We start from the raw sequence: 20599 nt of genomic DNA, 5'->3' as shown, positions 1-20599 counted from the left end.
GCTCGCTACTGCAGCTGGTGTGTATTCCCCACACTTTCTTTTTATAGCCAACCTGCTCATTTGTGTGTCTGCTTGACGTCAGTCACACACGCGCCCACGAGCACGCACGCACACACACTCTCAAACGGAGATATACGCACACACATGTACGTCATGCTGCTCCCTTTAGTTTCTGTATCTTTCTCTCTCTCTCTCTCTCTCTCTCTCTCTCTCTCTCTCTCTCTCTCTCTCTCTCTCTTAAGCAATTCATATTGTTTGAATTTAGGCTGAGAAGCAACAGGATTTCTCACCGTGTCTGTATTTCTCTCTGACTGGCTCTGTTGTCAGTTGCGCGCACGCACGCACGCACGCACGCACGCACACACGCACGCGTGCGCGCCATCTTTCTCTTCCCCTCAGCGTGTCTCCATTTTCTACAATACAACTGGAGTGATTCCGTAAGTGCAACAGGTACACTGTACCTCTCGCCAACGCTCAACATCAGCCGACATTGAAAGATAGGAACCAGAAAAGGCTTATTTCAGCACAGTGCAGAAAAGCCTTTAATGATAACTAGGGCCTATCAGAGTAAAATAATGTCGGTTTGGGATTCCTTTATGCAGATTAACTTCCTAAACTTTTGCAGTCATCTAAAATCTTGCATAATTATGCTGTGTGTTGCTACAGTATTGCTTTTCACAGCAGAGGGGATTTTTTTTTATTAATTAAATTAGATAACCTGAAAATTAAGATTATGTTACCTAGATTCCACTTGAAGCATAATATGCTTCCAATATTATTGTAATGAGGAGCACATTCAAAATTATTATGGTAATTCTTGCCCTATTGGCACCAGTTATTGCTCCCTTTAATTTAATTTTGAGATTTATTTGGGCATCCTGGCCCTTTGCCCCAGTACAACACTTTTTCTAAATGTTATATTCATTCTGCCTTTCACTTTTTATAACTCCACCTACACGCATGCTCTCTCTCTCTCTCTCTCTCTCTCTCTCTCTCTCTCTCTCTCTCTCTCTCTCTCTCTCTCTCTCTCTCTCTCTCTCTCTCTCTCTCTCTCTCTCTCTCTCTCTCTCTCTCTCTCTCTCTCTGGCCACAGTATAGTATCATCACACCTTAGAAAGTGTCTTTGACTGATCAGTCAAAAAGTGTTTGACTGGGGGGGTCATATTTTGACGGCAGTAGTTGCCTGTCATAATTTCACCCCCCTCCCTATATCTAAGTATTGGACATTATTAAGATGTCGATATAACTTTTGTAATCTTTATCACTAACTTTCTATCAGAAACCATAGTCAAGTTAAGCTGTTTTCTAAACAGACTGACTCATTCCCAGAGGGATAAAGCTCCCACACTCAAACACCAATGAAGGTAACCAATTAGCATTCAGTGCCATAAGGCTATCCACCTCACAACCCAGCTTCCACTAGAACAGATGGCACGTTTCCATTAGAGGATACAGTACGGACAGTGGGCCAATAACAACTACTGGCAAAGTTCATCTATATAATATACACTCCTTCGGGTGTGTTTTTGTCACTGTATATTTGCATACGTGATATGTGTCCCCTGCATTTTGAATAGCAAGGTTGATCAAGACGCAAGGATGTACTTTATTTTTTACATCTTGTGTACAGGTATCTTATTTTTATTTGGCAGACTTTGATGTGACAGCAGCAATTTAGAAGATAATGATTTAGAAATATGTTTAATCCCTTCCGTTTGTCCTTGACATTGCTTATGACAGCCCTCACCCCTTTTGAACATTTTCACATGTTGGGAAAATTATTCATGAACGCCCACTGCAGTGGAAGAAAATGCCACCTGCACCTGGCCACCTGCTATGCATTTTAGTCAGGTGCAATATTACAGCTATTTCTGAAATAGGTGTTGTATGTGATAGAGTGGTTCAATATTACCAGTGCTCCAACACATTATGTTGCACGTTGCCACAGGCTACCAGCAGGCTGCCTTTAATGAAACCTTACCACCAAAGTCTCCATATATGCAGTAAAGACGAGTTTATGTGGAAATGTGCCTCCCGGCCCACTATGACAGATCTAAGAAATACTTATTTCTTACATAAATCAATGCTAAATAAAGATTAAAAAAGAAAAAGAAACACAACCAGAAACACAATTCACATTGGTAAGAAATTCATTTTGTATTAATTCAGAGTGGAAATGGCATGTAGGAATATAGGAATATAGGATCAAAGATTTGTTGCAAACAAACATTATTTGTGACACTAGATGCTACAGTGCTGAGCTCCCGCATGGCGCTTTATCTAAATTCACTTAGAAGACAATGTAAACAAATACATTGTAAAACGACTGTTGTCTCTTGTGGTTCACCACCAGTGATTTTACTATAGCAATGTTCACATTCTTTGCCAGTTCATTTAACCAAACATTAAACATCTCAACACCTTTGATGAGGCTTTTGTATACAGTGCCACTGCCAGCAACTCCAGTTTTTTGCTCACAGCGACTGTTTAATAATCCTCAGAGGCATTGTGTGAGCTGTGTGATCTGATCTGTGTGTCTATCACACACAGATCACTGGCACGGTAATTAACAGGCCCTAATTAACAGTAGAAGGGAACAAGTTACTGTATTGTGTTGTGAATGTGCCTGAAGTGTGGTGCAGAGGTCACAAAGTTAGTATGTCTGGCTTATGGAATTCCATTCATTCAGAGAAGCCAATTATGCTCTACATATTCACATGTACACATTTACACATTTCTGTAATTTAGTACACACAGACACACACACACACACACACATGCACCAAGCGAACATGCCCTGGGCCCTAGTCAACCCAGGTGACCAGGGAAACAGATGTATTAACATCCCAGAGGTTAATTAAAAACTGAGCAACCATGCAAACACATGGACGCGCACACACACACACACACACACACACACACACATGCACACACACACACACACACACACACACACACACACACACACACACAGACACACGCTGCACATCATTCTAATTAGCTGACACACTTTTACCAAAGCAAACTGTGTGTTTGCGCGTGAGTGAAAGAAGAATAATGTGCACTCTTGTCTAGTGTGTGTGTGTGTGTGTGTGTGTGTGTGTGTGTGTGTGTGTGTGTGTGTGTGTGTGTGTGTGTGTGTGTGTGTGTGTGTGTGTGTGTGTGTGTGTGTGTGTGTGTGTGTGTGTGTGTGTGTGTGTGTGTGTGTGTGTGTGTGTGTGTGTGTGTGTGTGTGTGCGTGCGTGCGTGCGTGCGTGCGTGCGTGCGTGCGTGCCGTCCTGTGTATCATTCCATTGCATGTACAAGTCGTGGTGTGCTTTTATTAGTCTGCATGTACCTTCGGGACAGCTTAGTCAGCCAGGACGGCTGTGAGTGGGACTCAGACGGTAGCGGCTGGGGTCGTCACTGTGTCGGCGGCGACGACCTCCAGTCGTGGGTGGCCCCGCGTGACGGCGCTCCTCCTCCTTTCTCCCCTGTGCGTGGCCACCAGGTGCCTCAGGACGAGTGGAGCGGCTTCTCTCCCCTGGGCAAGGAGGACGACATCCCCTGCCGGCGGATGCGAAGCGGCAGCTACGTCAAAGCCATGGCGGACGACGACAGCGGCGACTCGGACAGCAGCCCCAAGCCCTCTCCGAATAAGGTCCAGGCGCGACGGGCCAGCTACCTGAAAGCCACGCAGCCCTCCCTGACGGAGATGACCACTTTACAGTAAGAAAATGTCTTTAGTTCTTTGCTTTATTTTCTTCAATTTGTGTTTTCTTTACCTCCCTCCGTGTCGCCTGACCTTTTAGTGCGTTGTCATTATGTCTAGTACTTATCCTTCCTTCCACCCTCCATACTTGTTTGTGTGGTGTTTGTTATTGCGTGTCAGATTCTTCTCCATGACTACTCACCTCTCCTCCTTCAACCTGTCCTTCCTCTGTATGTGTTTTATCAGATTCCTTCTTTGCTGTTCACCTTTATCCTTTTTCCATCCTTCTTTCATTACATGGTTATACTTTTGACCTTAGCATGAGTCCTTTGTCATGAGCATCGGAGTCTAACAAATGACATTAGCAAGTTAATAATTTCACTGAATGTTAATTTGCTCTCATGCACTCCACTTGGCATGGATCCCTGTCAGACGGCTAATTGGTTTTGACAGTATGGCTACTGTATATTCAACGTGTGTGGTGCATAACAGTCGCCTGGGATTCTCAGGACCTCGATCGAGAAACAGTGCAGTAGTCCAATGAATGTTTGTGAGAGTGAGCTGTTTGTGGTTGGGGACAGACCAGGGTGCCTTGACATCAGTTAGCTGTGGCTAACATGGCTGAATTTATTTTCTTCTCACAAAATAAATAATTGAGGGGAACATATTGAATTCATCAGTTTGTTGTTCTCTCACCCCAAAGCCTGGTGTTAGACATTGGAGTGGTGCTTGTTATTATCAAAGCCTGTTTTATGTTGTTGGTTTGTTTTGTTTCGCCTGCTGTTTGGTTAAAGGACAGCACACCGTACCAATACCATAGCTACCATCTATCTACCTTCAGCGGGACTGAACAAAGTTACTGTACTAGCTTTATGTGGAGCGAGCCTTACTGTATATGCTTCCATGAAGAGTCTAATGGTTTGCTGAAATAACATGGTGGTTTGCTGATCTCCTTTTTAAAGGTAAATGAAATAACATGGTGGTTTGCTGATCTCCTTAAAGGTAAATTAAATAACATGGTGGTTTGCTGATCTCCTTAAAGGTAAATTAAATAACATGGTGGTTTGCTGATCTCCTTAAAGGTAAATTAAATAACATGGTGGTTTGCTGATCTCCTTAAAGGTAAATTAAATAGCATGGTGGTTTGCTGATCTCCTTAAAGGTAAATTAAATAGCATGGTGGTTTGCTGATCTTCTTGCCATCCATGCCATGCCATGCCGTCTCTCTTGTAAAACAAGAATGACTTAGTCACAATTGCCAGCTGCTGCATGCTCTCATTTATGAACGTCACAGCTTAACTGTTACATTATTATCCTATACTATTATAATAATAATGAGGCAGAGAGTGAGGTTACGTTCAGTTTACTCATGAAGCCAGCGTAACATCACATTGCATACACTCTGGTGTTCTGTATAACAAGCATTCTCATTGGCTCTCCAACACCATGCAGCATTCAGAGTATGCAGCCAATGCGGCTTCACGTTGCGGAATTCAGAATATCGTTTTTTATGTCGTTCACACTATGAGTTTTATGGGTAAGTCTCCTATTGGCTTCGAGGCAGCCAATCATGAAAAAGTGTCCACCACGGTCTCCACTACGGTCACTATAGAGCATATGTGTCAAAGTCACGGCCCGCGGGCCAGATCAGGCCCGTGAAGGAGTTCTCACTGGCCCGCGGGATATTATTTAATTACTATTAAAAGCGGCCCGCAGCATTATGTGCCCGTAGCACCATAATACTACAAGTCCCAAAATGCACTGCGAGTGCATTGGCGCCTATGATTGGCGCGTATCGAGTGCCCGTGAGCGAGCGCGACCCCGCGTCTTCTCTTCACTTCAATACTAAAGTCAGCACATGCAGTCAAACAGTAGCTAAGCCTGTGGATATAATTTCATCTCCGTCTCTCCCAAAATGGCAAAACGAAAGGTAGACGCTGAAAACAGGGGGTTTCAAGACAGGTGGGAGGCACAATACATGTTCACCGAAGTAAACGGGAAACCTGTGTGTCTTGTGTGTGGAGACAGCGTGGCTGTAATGAAAGAATATAACTTAAAAAGGCACTATGAATTATCACCGAAACACCCAGACAAATACAAGAATATGGACACAGAACAAAAGCTACAGAAGGTACAAGAATTAAAAAGAAATCTGAAGTCCCAGCAGGCTATGTTCACAAAAGCCAAATCACAAAGCGAGGCTGCTGTCAAGGCCAGTTTTATTGTGGCAGAAGAGGTTGCAAAATCAGCCCGGCCATTTACAGAGGGAGACTTTGTTAAGAACTGCATGCTCAAAGTTTGTGACGTTGTGTGCCCAGAAAAAAAGCAGCTATTTTCAAATGTGAGTCTGAGCAGAAACACAGTTGCTGACCGTGTAAACAAGCTTTCCACTAATCTTAAACAACAGCTTGTGGGAAAAGGAAAAGATTTCATTGCATATTCCCTTGCTGTGGATGAGAGCACCGATACATCGGACATTGCTCAGCTGTCCATTTTCATCCGTGGAGTGGACTCAAGCCTGTGTGTGACAGAAGAGTTTTTGGGATTACGTTCGATGCATGGCACAACTACAGGAAAAGATCTGTATGAACACGTATCCGGGTGTGTAAATGACATGGAGCTGGGATGGGATAAACTTGTGGGAATGACAACAGACGGAGCACCCGCAATGTGCGGTCATAAGAGCGGCTTGGTGGCAAGAATGCGGGAGAGAAAAAAGGAAGAAGACGGCACGGGTGAGCTGATATCTTATCACTGCATCATACACCAGGAGTCGTTGTGTGGCAAAGCTTTGAAAATGGCAAATGTAATGAGCACCATAACACGAGCAGTTAACTTCATTAGAGCCAAAGGTTTAAACCACCGCCAGTTCAAGACGTTTCTGGAGGAGATAGATTCCGAGTATGGTGACTTGCCCTATCACACAGAGGTGCGGTGGCTAAGCCAGGGAAAAGTGTTGAAAAGGTGCTTCGAGTTGCGTGAGGAGATCTGTCAGTTCATGGAAAGCAAAGGGAAAGACACTACAGAGCTCCGAGATAATACATTCCTGTGTGAAGTGGCATTTCTGTGCGACATCAGTAGCCATCTGAATGAATTGAACCTGCAGCTGCAGGGGCGGGGCCGCATTATCTCTGACATGTATGCTACTGTGAAGGCATTTAAAATCAAGCTAAGCCTGTGGGAGACGCAGATGCGGAAAAATAACTTTGACCATTTTCCGTGCTGCAAGACCATGAACGAGCTGATCTCTAATCAGCCTACTGAGCCTACCGTTGTGTTCCCGAGTACACAGTTTGCTGACAAGCTTGTCATACTTGGTGCCGACTTCAGGCGGCGATTTTCCGACTTTGAAGCCCAAAAAAGCAGGCTTGAACTGCTCAGCAATCCATTTTCAGTTGACGTGGAAAGCGCACCAGGAAATCTCCAAATGGAGCTGATTGAGCTCCAGTGTAATGACACACTGAAGGCAAAATACGAATCCGTGGGCGCTGCTGAGTTTGCACGTTTCATCCCCGTCACAATGCCAGAGCTGCGCACCCAAGTTGCACGGACGCTGTCTATGTTTGGCAGCACATACCTTTGTGAACAACTTTTTTCTATAATGAAGCTAAACAAAACCTCACATAGGAGTCGTCTTACTGATGAAAACCTTCACTCAATCCTGAGGATTTCCTCAGCTCAGAGCCTGACCCCAAACATTGATGAACTTGTACTTAATATGAGACACCAAGTATCTGGCTCAGCCTCAGACAAGTGAGCATCATAGAGCAGCAGAAAGGACTTTGATTAGATTTTTCTTTGAAGGGAATTATTATTATTTTCTCCAGTTGAATGGACTCAGGAAACGTTGCCTAAAAAAATGAATGCACTGATTTAATTTACTTTCTCATTTTATTATGATTAATAAAGACAGTGATTGGTGAGGATCAGAGCAGCAAACTTAATGCATATTTTGTTTTTAATGCATGCTGTTTCATTCTTGCATTTATCTTGCCATTAAGGGACATATTTAAACAGAAAATAATATTTAGCTGTTTACCTGTTAAAAAAAAAAATTTACTGAAAGAGCCTTGAGAAAATATTGCAAGTGATTTTATTTATGTTTTACTTTCATTTAATGATGTGCAATACTATTATAAATAGGCTGTGTTATTGGTATTGGTTCAATAATTGCACGTTTTAATAAACATTGAACCAGCCCGGCCCTCCACTTGTACCATTTTTTACATTTTGGCCCCCTGTGTATTTGAGTTTGACATGCCTGCTATAGAGGTACTGAATGTGTAAATGTTGTCCAGTCACTTAACACAAAGACTGCTAACCATTCTGATTAACTGCATGGCCCTCACTGCTACGATGCTAGCATTGGACGAACAAACTTTTCCTAGGCCGACAGTAAATGTTCTCTTATAGTGAGAATCACACAGCATACCTCAAAAGAAAGCGTAACTTATCCACTCTAAAAAAATTACCATCTTCCATTCTGGAGATATGTACCTTTATGTAACACCTGCTTTTGTAGTAACGTACTATTCTTGAACATCAAGCCTAATTAGGAGCGGTTTTATGTCAGACGCCGTGTATCGTTCCAACTCGGCTAGCCGAGTTCGCCGAGGGACGGTGGTGTTTTTTCCTCCGAGGTGGAAAGACTGTTAGCAGTTAGTGTTGCTGTCAAGCCTGCCCAACTCTCGTAACAACACAGCACATGTGCAATGTTCCATCTGACCGGCGTTGATCATCATAATAATGAAATAACCGCTTGCCGAGGGACGATACAATCCGTGATTTTTTTTTCTTTGAATATGAAGAAAAAAGGAGACAGAAATCTGACGAACAGACACTCTCGTCACACTCGGGTCATAGTACACACACAACCCCTCCGCTGAAACACACAGGAGAGAGCCCTCCCCTCCCTGAAACAAAGAGAGATAAATCACATGCACCGACACGATGGGCTTGGTATGCAGCGATTCTGTTGACCTGAGTGTCATGGGAGTCTCCGAGCCGCCATTACGTGACAATACGGGGGTTGCCTCCCATCCTGTTTTCAGGAAGGGAGGGGGGAGGCATTTTTTTCTTTTTTTGGGGGATCAGGTGATCGGAGTGTTGTGCAATGAATCAGGACTGCTTGAGGTCTTGTCCGGGTGTGTAGAAAGGCGATTGAAAGTAATCAATAAAGAAATGCGGTAAACGTAGAAATCCCTTTCCCGCACCGGACCGTTGGGATTTGAACCACGTAGAAATCCCTTTCCCGCAATCAAACGGTTAAGCAGCTGGCAAAACTAGCCTAAATTAAGTAAAGTAAGTAAAATGAGCTCACATCAGCCAGCTCTCTATGTATCATCAGTTGGTTGCTCAGCCCTACTTAGCAACCAATGTGGAATAAGCGTGGGTGTCTTATCAAAAGACAATATTCGAAACATGGAAATAAGTAGATTTCTCCATACTTTTATTTGTAGGCGTCTAGATGGTAAAATGTAGGGACGATTAAAAGTAGTTTTTGAAAGTTGAGTAAGGGGAATGATGCGTCATAATGACGTAATTCATTACTATGACTGCTGTGCAGCGGCTTTGGCCTCCCACACAAAAGCCTGAATTATTGTTCTGCTTCGTGTCACTGTTTGTCACTGTGATTTATAGTTCTTTGTAGGCTTTACCCGGTGCATAACTGGATAGCAGTGCTATGTGCATTAATTATAGAAACCCCTCAAATAATTGTGTTTGTGCTACAGACTGGGTAACAGCGAGTGTGACGTTTGCACTGCATATGGAAGTGAACAGTTCATTCGTCAAGCATTGCTGAAAAGAAGATTACGCCAGAGGAGTTGTTCCGTCCAGACCACTAAACATGCCAAGGCAGGAGGAGACATCAGAAATCGCTGTCCTCGTTCGTCAAATGCAAATAGAACACATTCACAGTGGTGGAAAAAGTACTCACATTTTTACTTAAGTTAAAGTACCAATACTGCAATGCAGAAATACTCCGTTACAAGATAAGTCTCGTTATAACAATTTACTTGCGTAAAAGATGCAAAAAGTACTAGCTGGCATGAAAATATACCTAAAGTACCAAAAGTAAAAGTACTCGTTGTGCAGAATGTCCCATTTCACAAGTAATCATATGCATAACATTTATGAAAAAGATCTTCTGAGCAACATTGGTGTGATTGTGCAATGTATTTATCGGTTAAGATCAATTTTGACATTGAGATTCCACGCTCGGTTCTGTGGTTTCAGATACAGCCACAGTGAGGTGTGAATATACCATCTATGTCTATGTCTCCCCAGACCTACAGTAGAGGCTAGAGCGGAAGGCCAGAAATATCACCTCCCCCTAATTAACGTCTCACAGCCCCCCAGATAGTTAAGAGTAATTACAGCCAACAGCCTGGGGACTACAGTATGTAGCTCTCTCTCTCCTTCTGATGGCCTCCTTCCTTTTCGGGTCCTTTCTCTTTTATCTCTTTTGCTATGTCTTACACCCTCTCTCCTTGTTTCTATCTCTCCTCTCCCTGTCTCCTTGTTTTGCTTCCACTTTTCACACGGACATATTTGCATAAATGCTACTTTAAACGGAGACACTAGCCTACATATAGGATTCCACTCGGATCTCGGTTACTACATTGTAGCCCCGGAGCTAATCGATAATCTATACAAAATGCCTTTTCAATTGAGACTGTAGCCTGGGGGCAATTATGTGCTTACATGAACAAAGTATCACCGTTTTCCGTACAATTCTCTAGCACCAACTACAAAGACATCTGTACTTGCAATATGTGCCAATGCTCCTTCTTAGGAAATGGGGGGAAATTATATAATATGGTGAATGCATCTCATTATCAGCAGTCAACGTATGTAGTGTACACAGTGAAACCTTCAGCGTCATCCATTCGTAACCAAAATGGATACAAATTGATGCAATTGTATGGTGTTCAAATATACATTCACTTTAGGGGTGGTTAGTTTTTTTGTATTAATTAAAAAACTATTTAAATAGTGAAAGCGCCAATATGCAAGCTCTCAATGTGGCCTGTTGCGTTGTGTGCTTGTAGATCTGCTATTTTCACTACGTTTGTGTGACTGACACTTGTGTGGTGAAGTAGGGCATATATTTACACAGGATTACAGGATTTCTGCCCAACAGCAAGGATCCATACACTTAACACTGTTTACAGTTTAACACAGACGTTTGTGCAGTGTTGTAATGGAATGCTGTGGAACAAAAATAGTCTTGCTTAGTCTGACTGGGAAATCTTCACCTTACAATTTACAATTTAGGCATTTAGCAGACGCTCTTAATCCAGAGTGGTTTACAGTAAGCAAGAACAACATATGGTAATACATCAAGTAAGCTAAGAACCTAACATCTCTAACAGTAAAGGTGGTTGCACACTGGACCGCCGCTAGGTGTGTGGGGATCTTACCACCTTCAACTCCTCCCCATTGTTGCAACAGGATGCTCATTAAAGGTTGTCATTTCAAATTGCCGTGAACAGTAAAGATCAAATGGATTGAATTGAAGGAGCTCTGACCTCTGACCTCAGCCACGCCGTGTTGCATTTTGAGCACCTTGCTTTTGTCATGCAAGACACGCAGCCGTCACCTGGAAAATCAATAGCAATCAATCAATAACAAATCAATATAACGAATTCATTCCAGCTGAAAAGTACCTTGAGGATTTATAATCCTAAGGATACAAAAACACAGTCCCATATGGATATATACAATGTGTATGTGCAAACATAGTAACAACTGGACCAGAAAATGAATAATATATGCATAAAGTGTAACTGAATAGAACATAATCTAGAATATTGGATGATACTGCAAAAGTGCATTAGAAGAAGAGTTGAAAGACTGCTTTGTGCATGGTTTATTGACCATATGCACTGGAGGACGGCCATTAATGCCCTTGCCTCTTACTCTGGGGTGTTTCCCTATGAATTCCGGTTGTCTTTGTAACTTCCCTAGCTCATATAGCGCGTAGATCGGCTATTATTATATATTTTTTATCGTGAACATTTTTGCAAATCTTTAATAATACATATATTTTTTAAACAAACATTTCTAACTTGCTTCTGGAGGTTCTGGAACTAAATATTTTGAGATGTAATCTGGGGGCCATAAATATAATTTTGTGGGACCTTGCCATGAAAAGGTTTGAGCATCACTCTAGAGGCGTACTGTAGCAGAAAATACATTTGTATAATTGGCCTCAGGTCTTACATGGGTTAATATCACACACACATTGGGAACGCAAGTCTGTCTCTTCATCACCCTCACACATGCTCGCTGACTTTCACTAACATACCCGTTTGCACTAACATACTATCATCGCCGTTGGGGAGAAACCTTGTGACTCCATGTGTCAACTTTTCATGTTTTCGCTAATTAAATGCCCAGTAGTTGGTCGCACAACAGTGTCACACTAAAGTAGCGGAAATAGCGGATCTACAAGTTCACAACGTGTCACATTGTGGTGCGTTGTGAACTTGAAGATCTGCTATTTTCACACAGAAAAAAGTGGGTTTTATAAATATGTATGTTTTTGGACATGGAAGGTTCCCACCCAACAGCATCTATATAACGACACATAAGCGAGCCAGCCGCCATGCATTCCGCCCCCCGGAATCAAGGTGGTGCGTGGGTGGTTATTCTTAAGTGAGTTTATGTGTTCATGGCGGTGGGTGAGGCGGTATGACCAGCACAGCAGGAGAGAGAGAGAGAGAGAGAGAGAGAGAGAGAGAGAGAGAGATAGAGATAGCCTGCAGTAATGGAGGAGCATCTTGTCACAGCTGCCTCTGACGGCACAGCCCCCTCTATTCCTGGACCTCCACATCTATTATGCAGGAGAGGAGATGACAGACAGACAGACAGACAGACAGACAGACAGACACGCTTTAGTTGTTGTTGGGTTATTGGTCACTGTAATTTGCACATGTGTGTAAATCCTGCATTTCCCCATCCTATAACTATTAATTCAGCACCTGTGGAGCAGTTAGGGTTTAACCCATTGAGACCCGAGGCCGATTCTACAAATGGGAATAAATGAATAGCCAGCACACAAGAAATGTCCTTTTTTTTTTACATGGTTTATGTACCTCTGACGGGCAACGGGCGTGTTTCCTTAGACAGTTTTTATAACTTTTTTTAATAACATGCATACACAGGCAGGCAGGCAGATAGATGGATGGCTTTGGAAACGCTGTTGCCTATACGAAACAGCCAGGAGTCATTTGCAAGTTGCTATGACAGGTTGACAGCATACAGCACAGGAAAAATGTCACCGGGATAATTGCAGTTCCAAACATGAAGGATGTATGAAGTCATGCACCTAATGGTTCAGTGCAAATAACCCTATTACAGAATATGCCCGAGGCTGTGATTATTGAAAATGTGTCCCATGTCTCCTCTGCTTCTTGCCAGGATTTCAACCGAGCACTCGCCCAAGCTGCAGATTCGGAGCCACAGTTACCTTCGTGCGGTGAGTGAGGTTTCCATCAATAGAAGCGTGGACACCCTGGACCCCAAAACCCTCCTGGACCCCAAATCGCTGTTGTCCTCACCCCAATACCGCTCGCGCAACGAGAGCTACATGAGGGCTATGAGCACCATCAGTCAGGTTGGTTGGCAATGCCGCCGCTGTGCCGACAGTCGGACGTGCCGGCAGGCCCCTAGCTGCCAGAATTGTTTGTGCCCGCGGTGGCACAATAGTGTTTGAAACCGTCTTTCCAAGCACTTTGTCGGTAAATGTGTACCGATTCCCCATATTGTACAGTATATTGTTTAATGTATATCACAATCTGGGGGAAAAAATTAATCCTTGATTTTCAAAATCCCGTTTTACTGTAGCCATTTTATGTGCCAAGTTGGCTCATTTGGGACGGCAAAAGTTTATCGGATGATTTGGTTTATAGACTGCTTTGCACCATCGCCTGTTAGAGTATATTGTTCCCCTTGTTTTTATAACGTTATAACTGGTTTCAAACACTATGTCTGCATGTGTGCCCCATAAGGGCCATGCGGAGGAAGAGGGCCATGTCCATTTCAGTTCCTGTTCCAGTCCAATCAAAATCAGACCCATCCATGACGTCAGACTCGACAAATTCATCTGACAAGATGAATTTGGACCTTTTTCCGTGTTTCATACATTAGATCAGTGATTCTCAAACTTTTTTTAATTTCAAGGACCCCCAGATTCTATATGTATAGGGCCAAGGACCCCCATTTGAGATACTTTTCTAACTCTGGGGCCACAATCTACATTATAAAACCCTAACTCTGAGAGTGTACATTTGTACCAAATCCTCAAGGACCCCTGGAGGTCCCTGGACCCCACTTTGAGAACCACTGCCTTAGATAAAAAAAATCAACAAACAAACCCTAAAACAACTTGTGAAAGGAAGCAGTGTAATCAATCAACAAAATGTCATTTCATTACTCATAATACAGTGTCTGTTCGAAACATTGAGTATCTGTTCATCTGCAAATTAACTTTTACACAATTCTTTTTTTTTTTGCTGTACTACAACTAGACCATATAAAACTGGATGTAATACAAGAGTTCGCCAGGAGTTTGTGCTCTAGTAATAATAAACACTAAATAGTACACTGCGAGTGCAGAAATGTCTCAAAGAATATATATAATAAAGTCACTGGATAGAAATCTGAAAAATTGAAAATGCTTTGAAAAAATGGACTCCGGTCACCATCAGTAATAGTCCTCCTAGGTTGATGCCCACATCATGGCAGCGAAGCCCAGAAGAGGCATGGAAATTGCAGCTTGTCAGAAAACAGCAGAGAAATCCCTCAACTTCAGCCCGCAGAAAGAAACATCCCCTTTGTATTCTGACAATAGCTTTTCAAACCGTCACTCTTGTAAAGCCAGGACGGTTGGAGCGAACCAGTAGAAAACTAACAGCATAGGAGGCTGTGTATGGGCAGCTGCCAAGTGTACTGTATGTGCATGAGTGAATCAAGAACACAGAGATGTTTATGCGTTACTCACGTACAAGCATCGAAACATGTGGGACATACTCCACAAAGACTGTGCTAACATAATAATAATAATAATAATACAAATAATAATAATACAAATAATAATAATAACAATAATAACAATAATAATAATAATAATATTTTTTTGGCACAGGCTGTCAAAATCCAAAATAGACTAAAATGTTAGGGGGGGGCTGATGGAAAAGGGATCCAGTAAAACAAAAAGTAATTTTATGGTCGGTTGTGCTCTGAAAATAGCCGATATGCTATTTTCAGTGTGCAACCATGCAGTGTAAAATACGATGCCATCAAGTCCCGCCAAAATACATTTTAGCCGACAAAATCAACTTTAGATTTTGACCAAAACTACTGTAAATCGAAATTTGCTGTCAAAGTCAACACTATCAGGAACTCAAGTACTAGCTTTATATATTTTTTGATACGTTGTTCGTGAGAAACAGACACCCACCAGTGTCCCCAATTGTGGATGGCAGATTGGCACTATATGACCATGTCCCAGAGCTACAGTGAAGGGGGGGGGGGGGGGGGGGGGGGGGGGGAGGGGGGTCAGTGATCTGACGGCTGGGGGGGGAGGGGGGTCAGTGATCTGACGGCTCTGATGGGGGCGACCGTACAGCTGAGTGTGGAGGGAAGAAGCTGCTCATCAGTTTGCAACCTGGACTCACCTCAGTCCACAGTGTTCCGCTGAGCAAGAAACTTCACCTCTATAAGTAGCTACTGGTGGAAAGTCACCAAGTACATTAACTCAAGTACTGTACATACTTGAGTTTTACCAATTTTCAACACGTTTACTTCGACTCTGCTACTTTTCCTAGACAAATAGAGTATATCCACTACAATTATTTTAAACTTTAGTTAGTTTTCTTTCTAGATTTTGATTATTATTACAAAACATGCTGTAACCACTTTTGAAAATTGCCGATCTACAAGCTCACAACACTGTGAGCTTGAAGATCTGCTATTTTAATTAGATTTTCTTTTACATTTTACTCAAGTACATTTTTTTATTCCGGACAGAGCATTCTACATTGCAGTATTGACACTTTTACTTACGTAAAACATGTGAGTGAGTACTTATTACACCACTATCTGTCCCTAACACAACAGCTCTCCTGTTGCACTGATTTTAGCCAGAGTGGCCGTCTGCTGGGTAAAGCAGTAAAAAGTAATTTCCCCCCCCCCCCCAGGGACCAGAAAACACTCTTTCTCCCTTTTCCTTTCCTTTGGTCGGTAGCCATTTAGCGGAGCTAACCCTGCCTTAGCCTCAACTTGAACCCATGCAGGCAGGCAATTAAATCTTCGTTGAACGTATAGCCATCCATTAGTCTGTTTGATCCTGATTAATAATTATTAGTATCTTACCTGGCATGGATCTTAGCTATAAAGCATCCATTAACCTGCACTCACTGTTCTTAAACAGGTCCTCGTGTCACGAACGAGGTCCGTTTAATTTTAATGCAGTCGGTGTGGAAATTATCTCCTGTCATGGGAAAATGAAATGGGTTGAAACGTGCTGTTAGAGGGGTGGGCGTGCACACACACAGACACAGACACACACACACACACACACACACACACACACACACACACACACACACACACACACACGTGCACTGCACGCGGCATCAGAACGCTTAACGTGAATGGAAATTGAAAGCCCATCTCTTCGCCGTGAACTCTGTGACCACCGTACTACTAACTATGTGAAAACATCCTCCAAAGTCTTCACCTCTCAGTCTTCACCTCTCAACCTCTCTAATTTATGCTTTTTCGTACGGCAGGGCCGTGCGTCGAAAGTAGACATTCTACAAACTCAGTGAGCTTGTAGATCAGCTATTTTCAGCAAGAGACGTACCACCGTACGACAAAGTATGAGTCAGGTTTCAGCCTCACACACCTGTCTTCTCTTTTGTATCATCCCTCCACTCTCTCTTCCTCTCTATGCCTGATATATACTGTATATGTACAATACCGCATATCACCTTTTGGCGTATATGCACATAATATTAATGAAAACTTTTGATCTCAATACATAATTCAACTTCAGTATCAACTTGGGCATTACATGTAGGCGGAAAACCTTCCCCCGAAAATTGTGAATCTAAAAGCTCACAACTCAGATTTCCTTTTGTTCCCCTTCTTCTAATACAGTGGTAACTATGGTGTGCTCTAGTATTAAATATCCACAATTGTGTCGTTTTATTTGGATTCCCCACCATCATGAAAATATACGACACCGGGTCCCTATAGACTGTGTTGATGATGACATTAATACTTTCGGCCCTATTTATATACTATAGCCTTGGGCACCGTGAATCTACACGACGGCCCTGACTGCAACTGCAGCTAGCAATTTATGGTCAGCTTGCCAGGGCAACGTTAAGGTATGTTTCACTTTGGTAGAGTGCACTGTCATCTAGAATGACTCTAGTATTGGTGATATTTTGTCTGCTGTCAGATATACAGACAGGCCTTCTTTTTTTTAATTATCTGCACTTGTACCTTGTGATTGCCTCACAATGTCACAAATGTGTTTACTACCAACTGTCAGTCGTATTTATAGCTGAACAAAGTATTTATAGCTGAACAAAGTATTTATAGCTGAACAAAGAACATACAGTCATATTTGGTTGATGTACTTGGAGAGGAAAGAAAGGAAAGGTGATTGTAATTTCATATATCCTTAGGTTATAGCATGCATAGTATTATTTAATGCCTAATTTATTCTTTGTGATTTCATTAACAATATATGCACCTATATTACGTCTAGTACTGCAGTTACACCATACGAAAGAAACACCAAAAATGTTGATGCTGCATTATGTACTGAGATCAATGCATGTATTTCTACTGCCTATATCATCATGCATATACAAGGTTTTAAATACATGAGATAATGCTATACAGTTATAGTATTTTAAAACAAGGAAAGCTAGATTTACACAAGTGGCACATCTTTCTGGCTTTACTTGCCTATGGCGAAGACACATTAGGAAAACACTTGGGTTTGTAAAACTTTGCCAACAATGTTTCTATAGCATCATCATATCAATAGCCACAAAAATAACTGAAAAACAAGAATGTTATTGTGCCTGTGTGAATCTAGACTCTATGGTCTAAAAATCACTGTGGGTATTCATTCAAGCATAGTGCCTCTGGGACATCAGGATGCACTCATTAGTGCTTCGCTGTTGCTTCTCTCTGTGTCTCTCTCTCTCTCTCTCTCTGTCTCTCTGTGACTCTCTCTCTCTCTCTCTCTCTCTCTTCCCCCCTTTTTTAAGTATGACAGGTAAGCTCTAGGGGTAAGTAAAGTGTCTATATGATGTTTTGTTTTAAAATGAATTGTAAATGAGCTTATGAAGCTCATGAAGTGTTTGTATAAAATATGTATTAGGTGAAAAATGGAAGTGGGATAAAACGTGAATTGATTTCCGATGGGCAAAATTACAGAGATGAATAATAGAAATGTATGTAAATTATGAACTGTTTAAAAGTGGTCTCCCTACACTAGACTGAGAAATGTATATAGGTGTTTAGGACAACGGCCATTACTGTAATCTAGCAGATTAAGCTTTAAAGACTGCTTTTCAGTTTTTGTCAAGCTAATGACCTCACTAACATGGAGTCATGAATCTAACTCACTAACTTCACAATCCTCAAATTCTCATTTTCAACTTTAGCTCAGCCAAATTAAACTGACCGTCTCTTCATACCTCAGCTTTTTGATTGTTTTGACAGAAGAACCTCTCATGTCTGCATGAAGACAAGATGGTGCCTTAAATGCTCATTCTATTAAACCTCTCTTATCTCTCCTCCTCTTTACCCACCTCCACTTATCATCTTTCCTTTCATACCTTCCCCATCTCTCTCATTCGGCCTTGCTTCATCCTTCATTTTTTGGTCCTCCTTCCTTTCCTTCGTCCCTTCCTTTGTCCTTTCTTCACCTTTCCTTTTCTCCTTCCGTCATCCACCCTTCATCCCGTCTCCAACTCCTCTGCCTGCCGTGTGGTGTCCTCCATGGTGTCCTGCTGTCTCTCTCCTCTCCTCCCCTCACCACTCCTCTCCTGTCACCCTATCTATACCTTCTCCTCTCTCCTCCTCCTCTCCTCCCCTCACCACTCCTCTCCTGTCACCCTATCTATACCTTCTCCTCTCTCCTCCTCCTCTCCTCCCCTCACCACTCCTCTCCTGTCACCCTATCTATACCTTCTCCTCCTCTCCTCTCCTCCCCTCACCACTCCTCTCCTGTCACCCTATCTATACCTTCTCCTCCTCTCCTCTCCTCTCCTCACCTCACCACTCCTCTCCTGTCACCCTATCTATACCTTCTCCTCCTCTCCTCTCCTCCCCTCACCACTCCTCTCCTGTCACCCTATCTATACCTTCTCCTCCTCTCCTCTCCTCTCCTCCCCTCACCACTCCTCTCCTGTCACCCTATCTATACCTTCTCCTCCTCTCCTCTCCTCTCCTCCCCTCACCACTCCTCTCCTGTCACCCTATCTATACCTTCTCCTCTCTCCTCCTCCTCTCCTCCCCTCACCACTCCTCTCCTGTCACCCTATCTATACCTTCTCCTCCTCTCCTCCCCTCACCACTCCTCTCCTGTCACCCTATCTATACCTTCTCCTCTCTCCTCTCCTCTCCTCCCCTCACCACTCCTCTCCTGTCACCCTATCTATACCTTCTCCTCTCTCCTCTCCTCTCCTCCCCTCACCACTCCTCTCCTGTCACCCTATCTATACCTTCTCCTCTCTCCTCTCCTCTCCTCACCTCACCACTCCTCTCCTGTCACCCTATCTATACCTTCTCCTCCTCTCCTCTCCTCCCCTCACCACTCCTCTCCTGTCACCCTATCTATACCTTCTCCTCCTCTCCTCTCCTCTCCTCCCCTCACCACTCCTCTCCTGTCACCCTATCTATACCTTCTCCTCCTCTCCTCTCCTCTCCTCCCCTCACCACTCCTCTCCTGTCACCCTATCTATACCTTCTCCTCTCTCCTCCTCCTCTCCTCCCCTCACCACTCCTCTCCTGTCACCCTATCTATACCTTCTCCTCCTCTCCTCCCCTCACCACTCCTCTCCTGTCACCCTATCTATACCTTCTCCTCTCTCCTCTCCTCTCCTCCCCTCACCACTCCTCTCCTGTCACCCTATCTATACCTTCTCCTCTCTCCTCTCCTCTCCTCCCCTCACCACTCCTCTCCTGTCACCCTATCTATACCTTCTCCTCTCTCCTCTCCTCTCCTCCCCTCACCACTCCTCTCCTGTCACCCTATCTATACCTTCTCCTCTCTCCTCTCCTCTCCTCACCTCACCACTCCTCTCCTGTCACCCTATCTATACCTTCTCCTCTCTCCTCTCCTCTCCTCACCTCACCACTCCTCTCCTGTCACCCTATCTATACCTTCTCCTCCTCTCCTCTGCTCTCCTCCCCTCACCACTCCTCTCCTGTCACCCTATCTATACCTTCTCCTCTCTCCTCTCCTCTCCTCACCTCACCACTCCTCTCCTGTCACCCTATCTATACCTTCTCCTCTCTCCTCTCCTCTCCTCCCCTCACCACTCCTCTCCTGTCACCCTATCTATACCTTCTCCTCTCTCCTCTCCTCTCCTCCCCTCACCACTCCTCTCCTGTCACCCTATCTATACCTTCTCCTCTCTCCTCTCCTCTCCTCCCCTCACCACTCCTCTCCTGTCACCCTATCTATACCTTCTCCTCTCTCCTCTGCTCTCCTCCCCTCACCACTCCTCTCCTGTCACCCTATCTATACCTTCTCCTCCTCCTCTCCAGGTGAGTGAGGTGGAAGTCAACGGACAATTAGAGCAGGTGTGTGAGCAGGTGTACAGTGAGATGCAGTCGCAGATGCAGTCCCAGATGCAGTCCCAGATG

The 20599-nt window shown here is 43.5% G+C and overlaps 1 protein-coding gene across 1 annotated transcript in view; it reads left to right on the top strand.

Moving 5' to 3' along the window:
• dlgap1a (discs, large homolog-associated protein 1a) overlaps positions 1-20599 on the top strand; it is a gene marked incomplete at both ends in the record, with an annotated part of 58106 nt that overhangs the window by 6567 nt on the left and 30940 nt on the right. Inside the window, 3 exons of the mRNA XM_080778999.1 lie at positions 3491-3708; positions 13118-13313; positions 20501-20599. The exon at positions 20501-20599 is cut by the window's right edge and continues 307 nt beyond it. Of these exons, the coding sequence (XP_080635125.1) occupies positions 3491-3708; positions 13118-13313; positions 20501-20599 (513 nt within the window). The remainder of the gene's footprint in view (positions 1-3490; positions 3709-13117; positions 13314-20500) is intronic.

This window comes from Protomyctophum bolini (genome assembly GCF_963924005.1).
Source record: "Protomyctophum bolini genome assembly, chromosome: 12".
Lineage (NCBI taxonomy): Eukaryota > Metazoa > Chordata > Actinopteri > Myctophiformes > Myctophidae > Protomyctophum > Protomyctophum bolini.
This window is presented reverse-complemented; position numbering and strand designations above follow the sequence as displayed.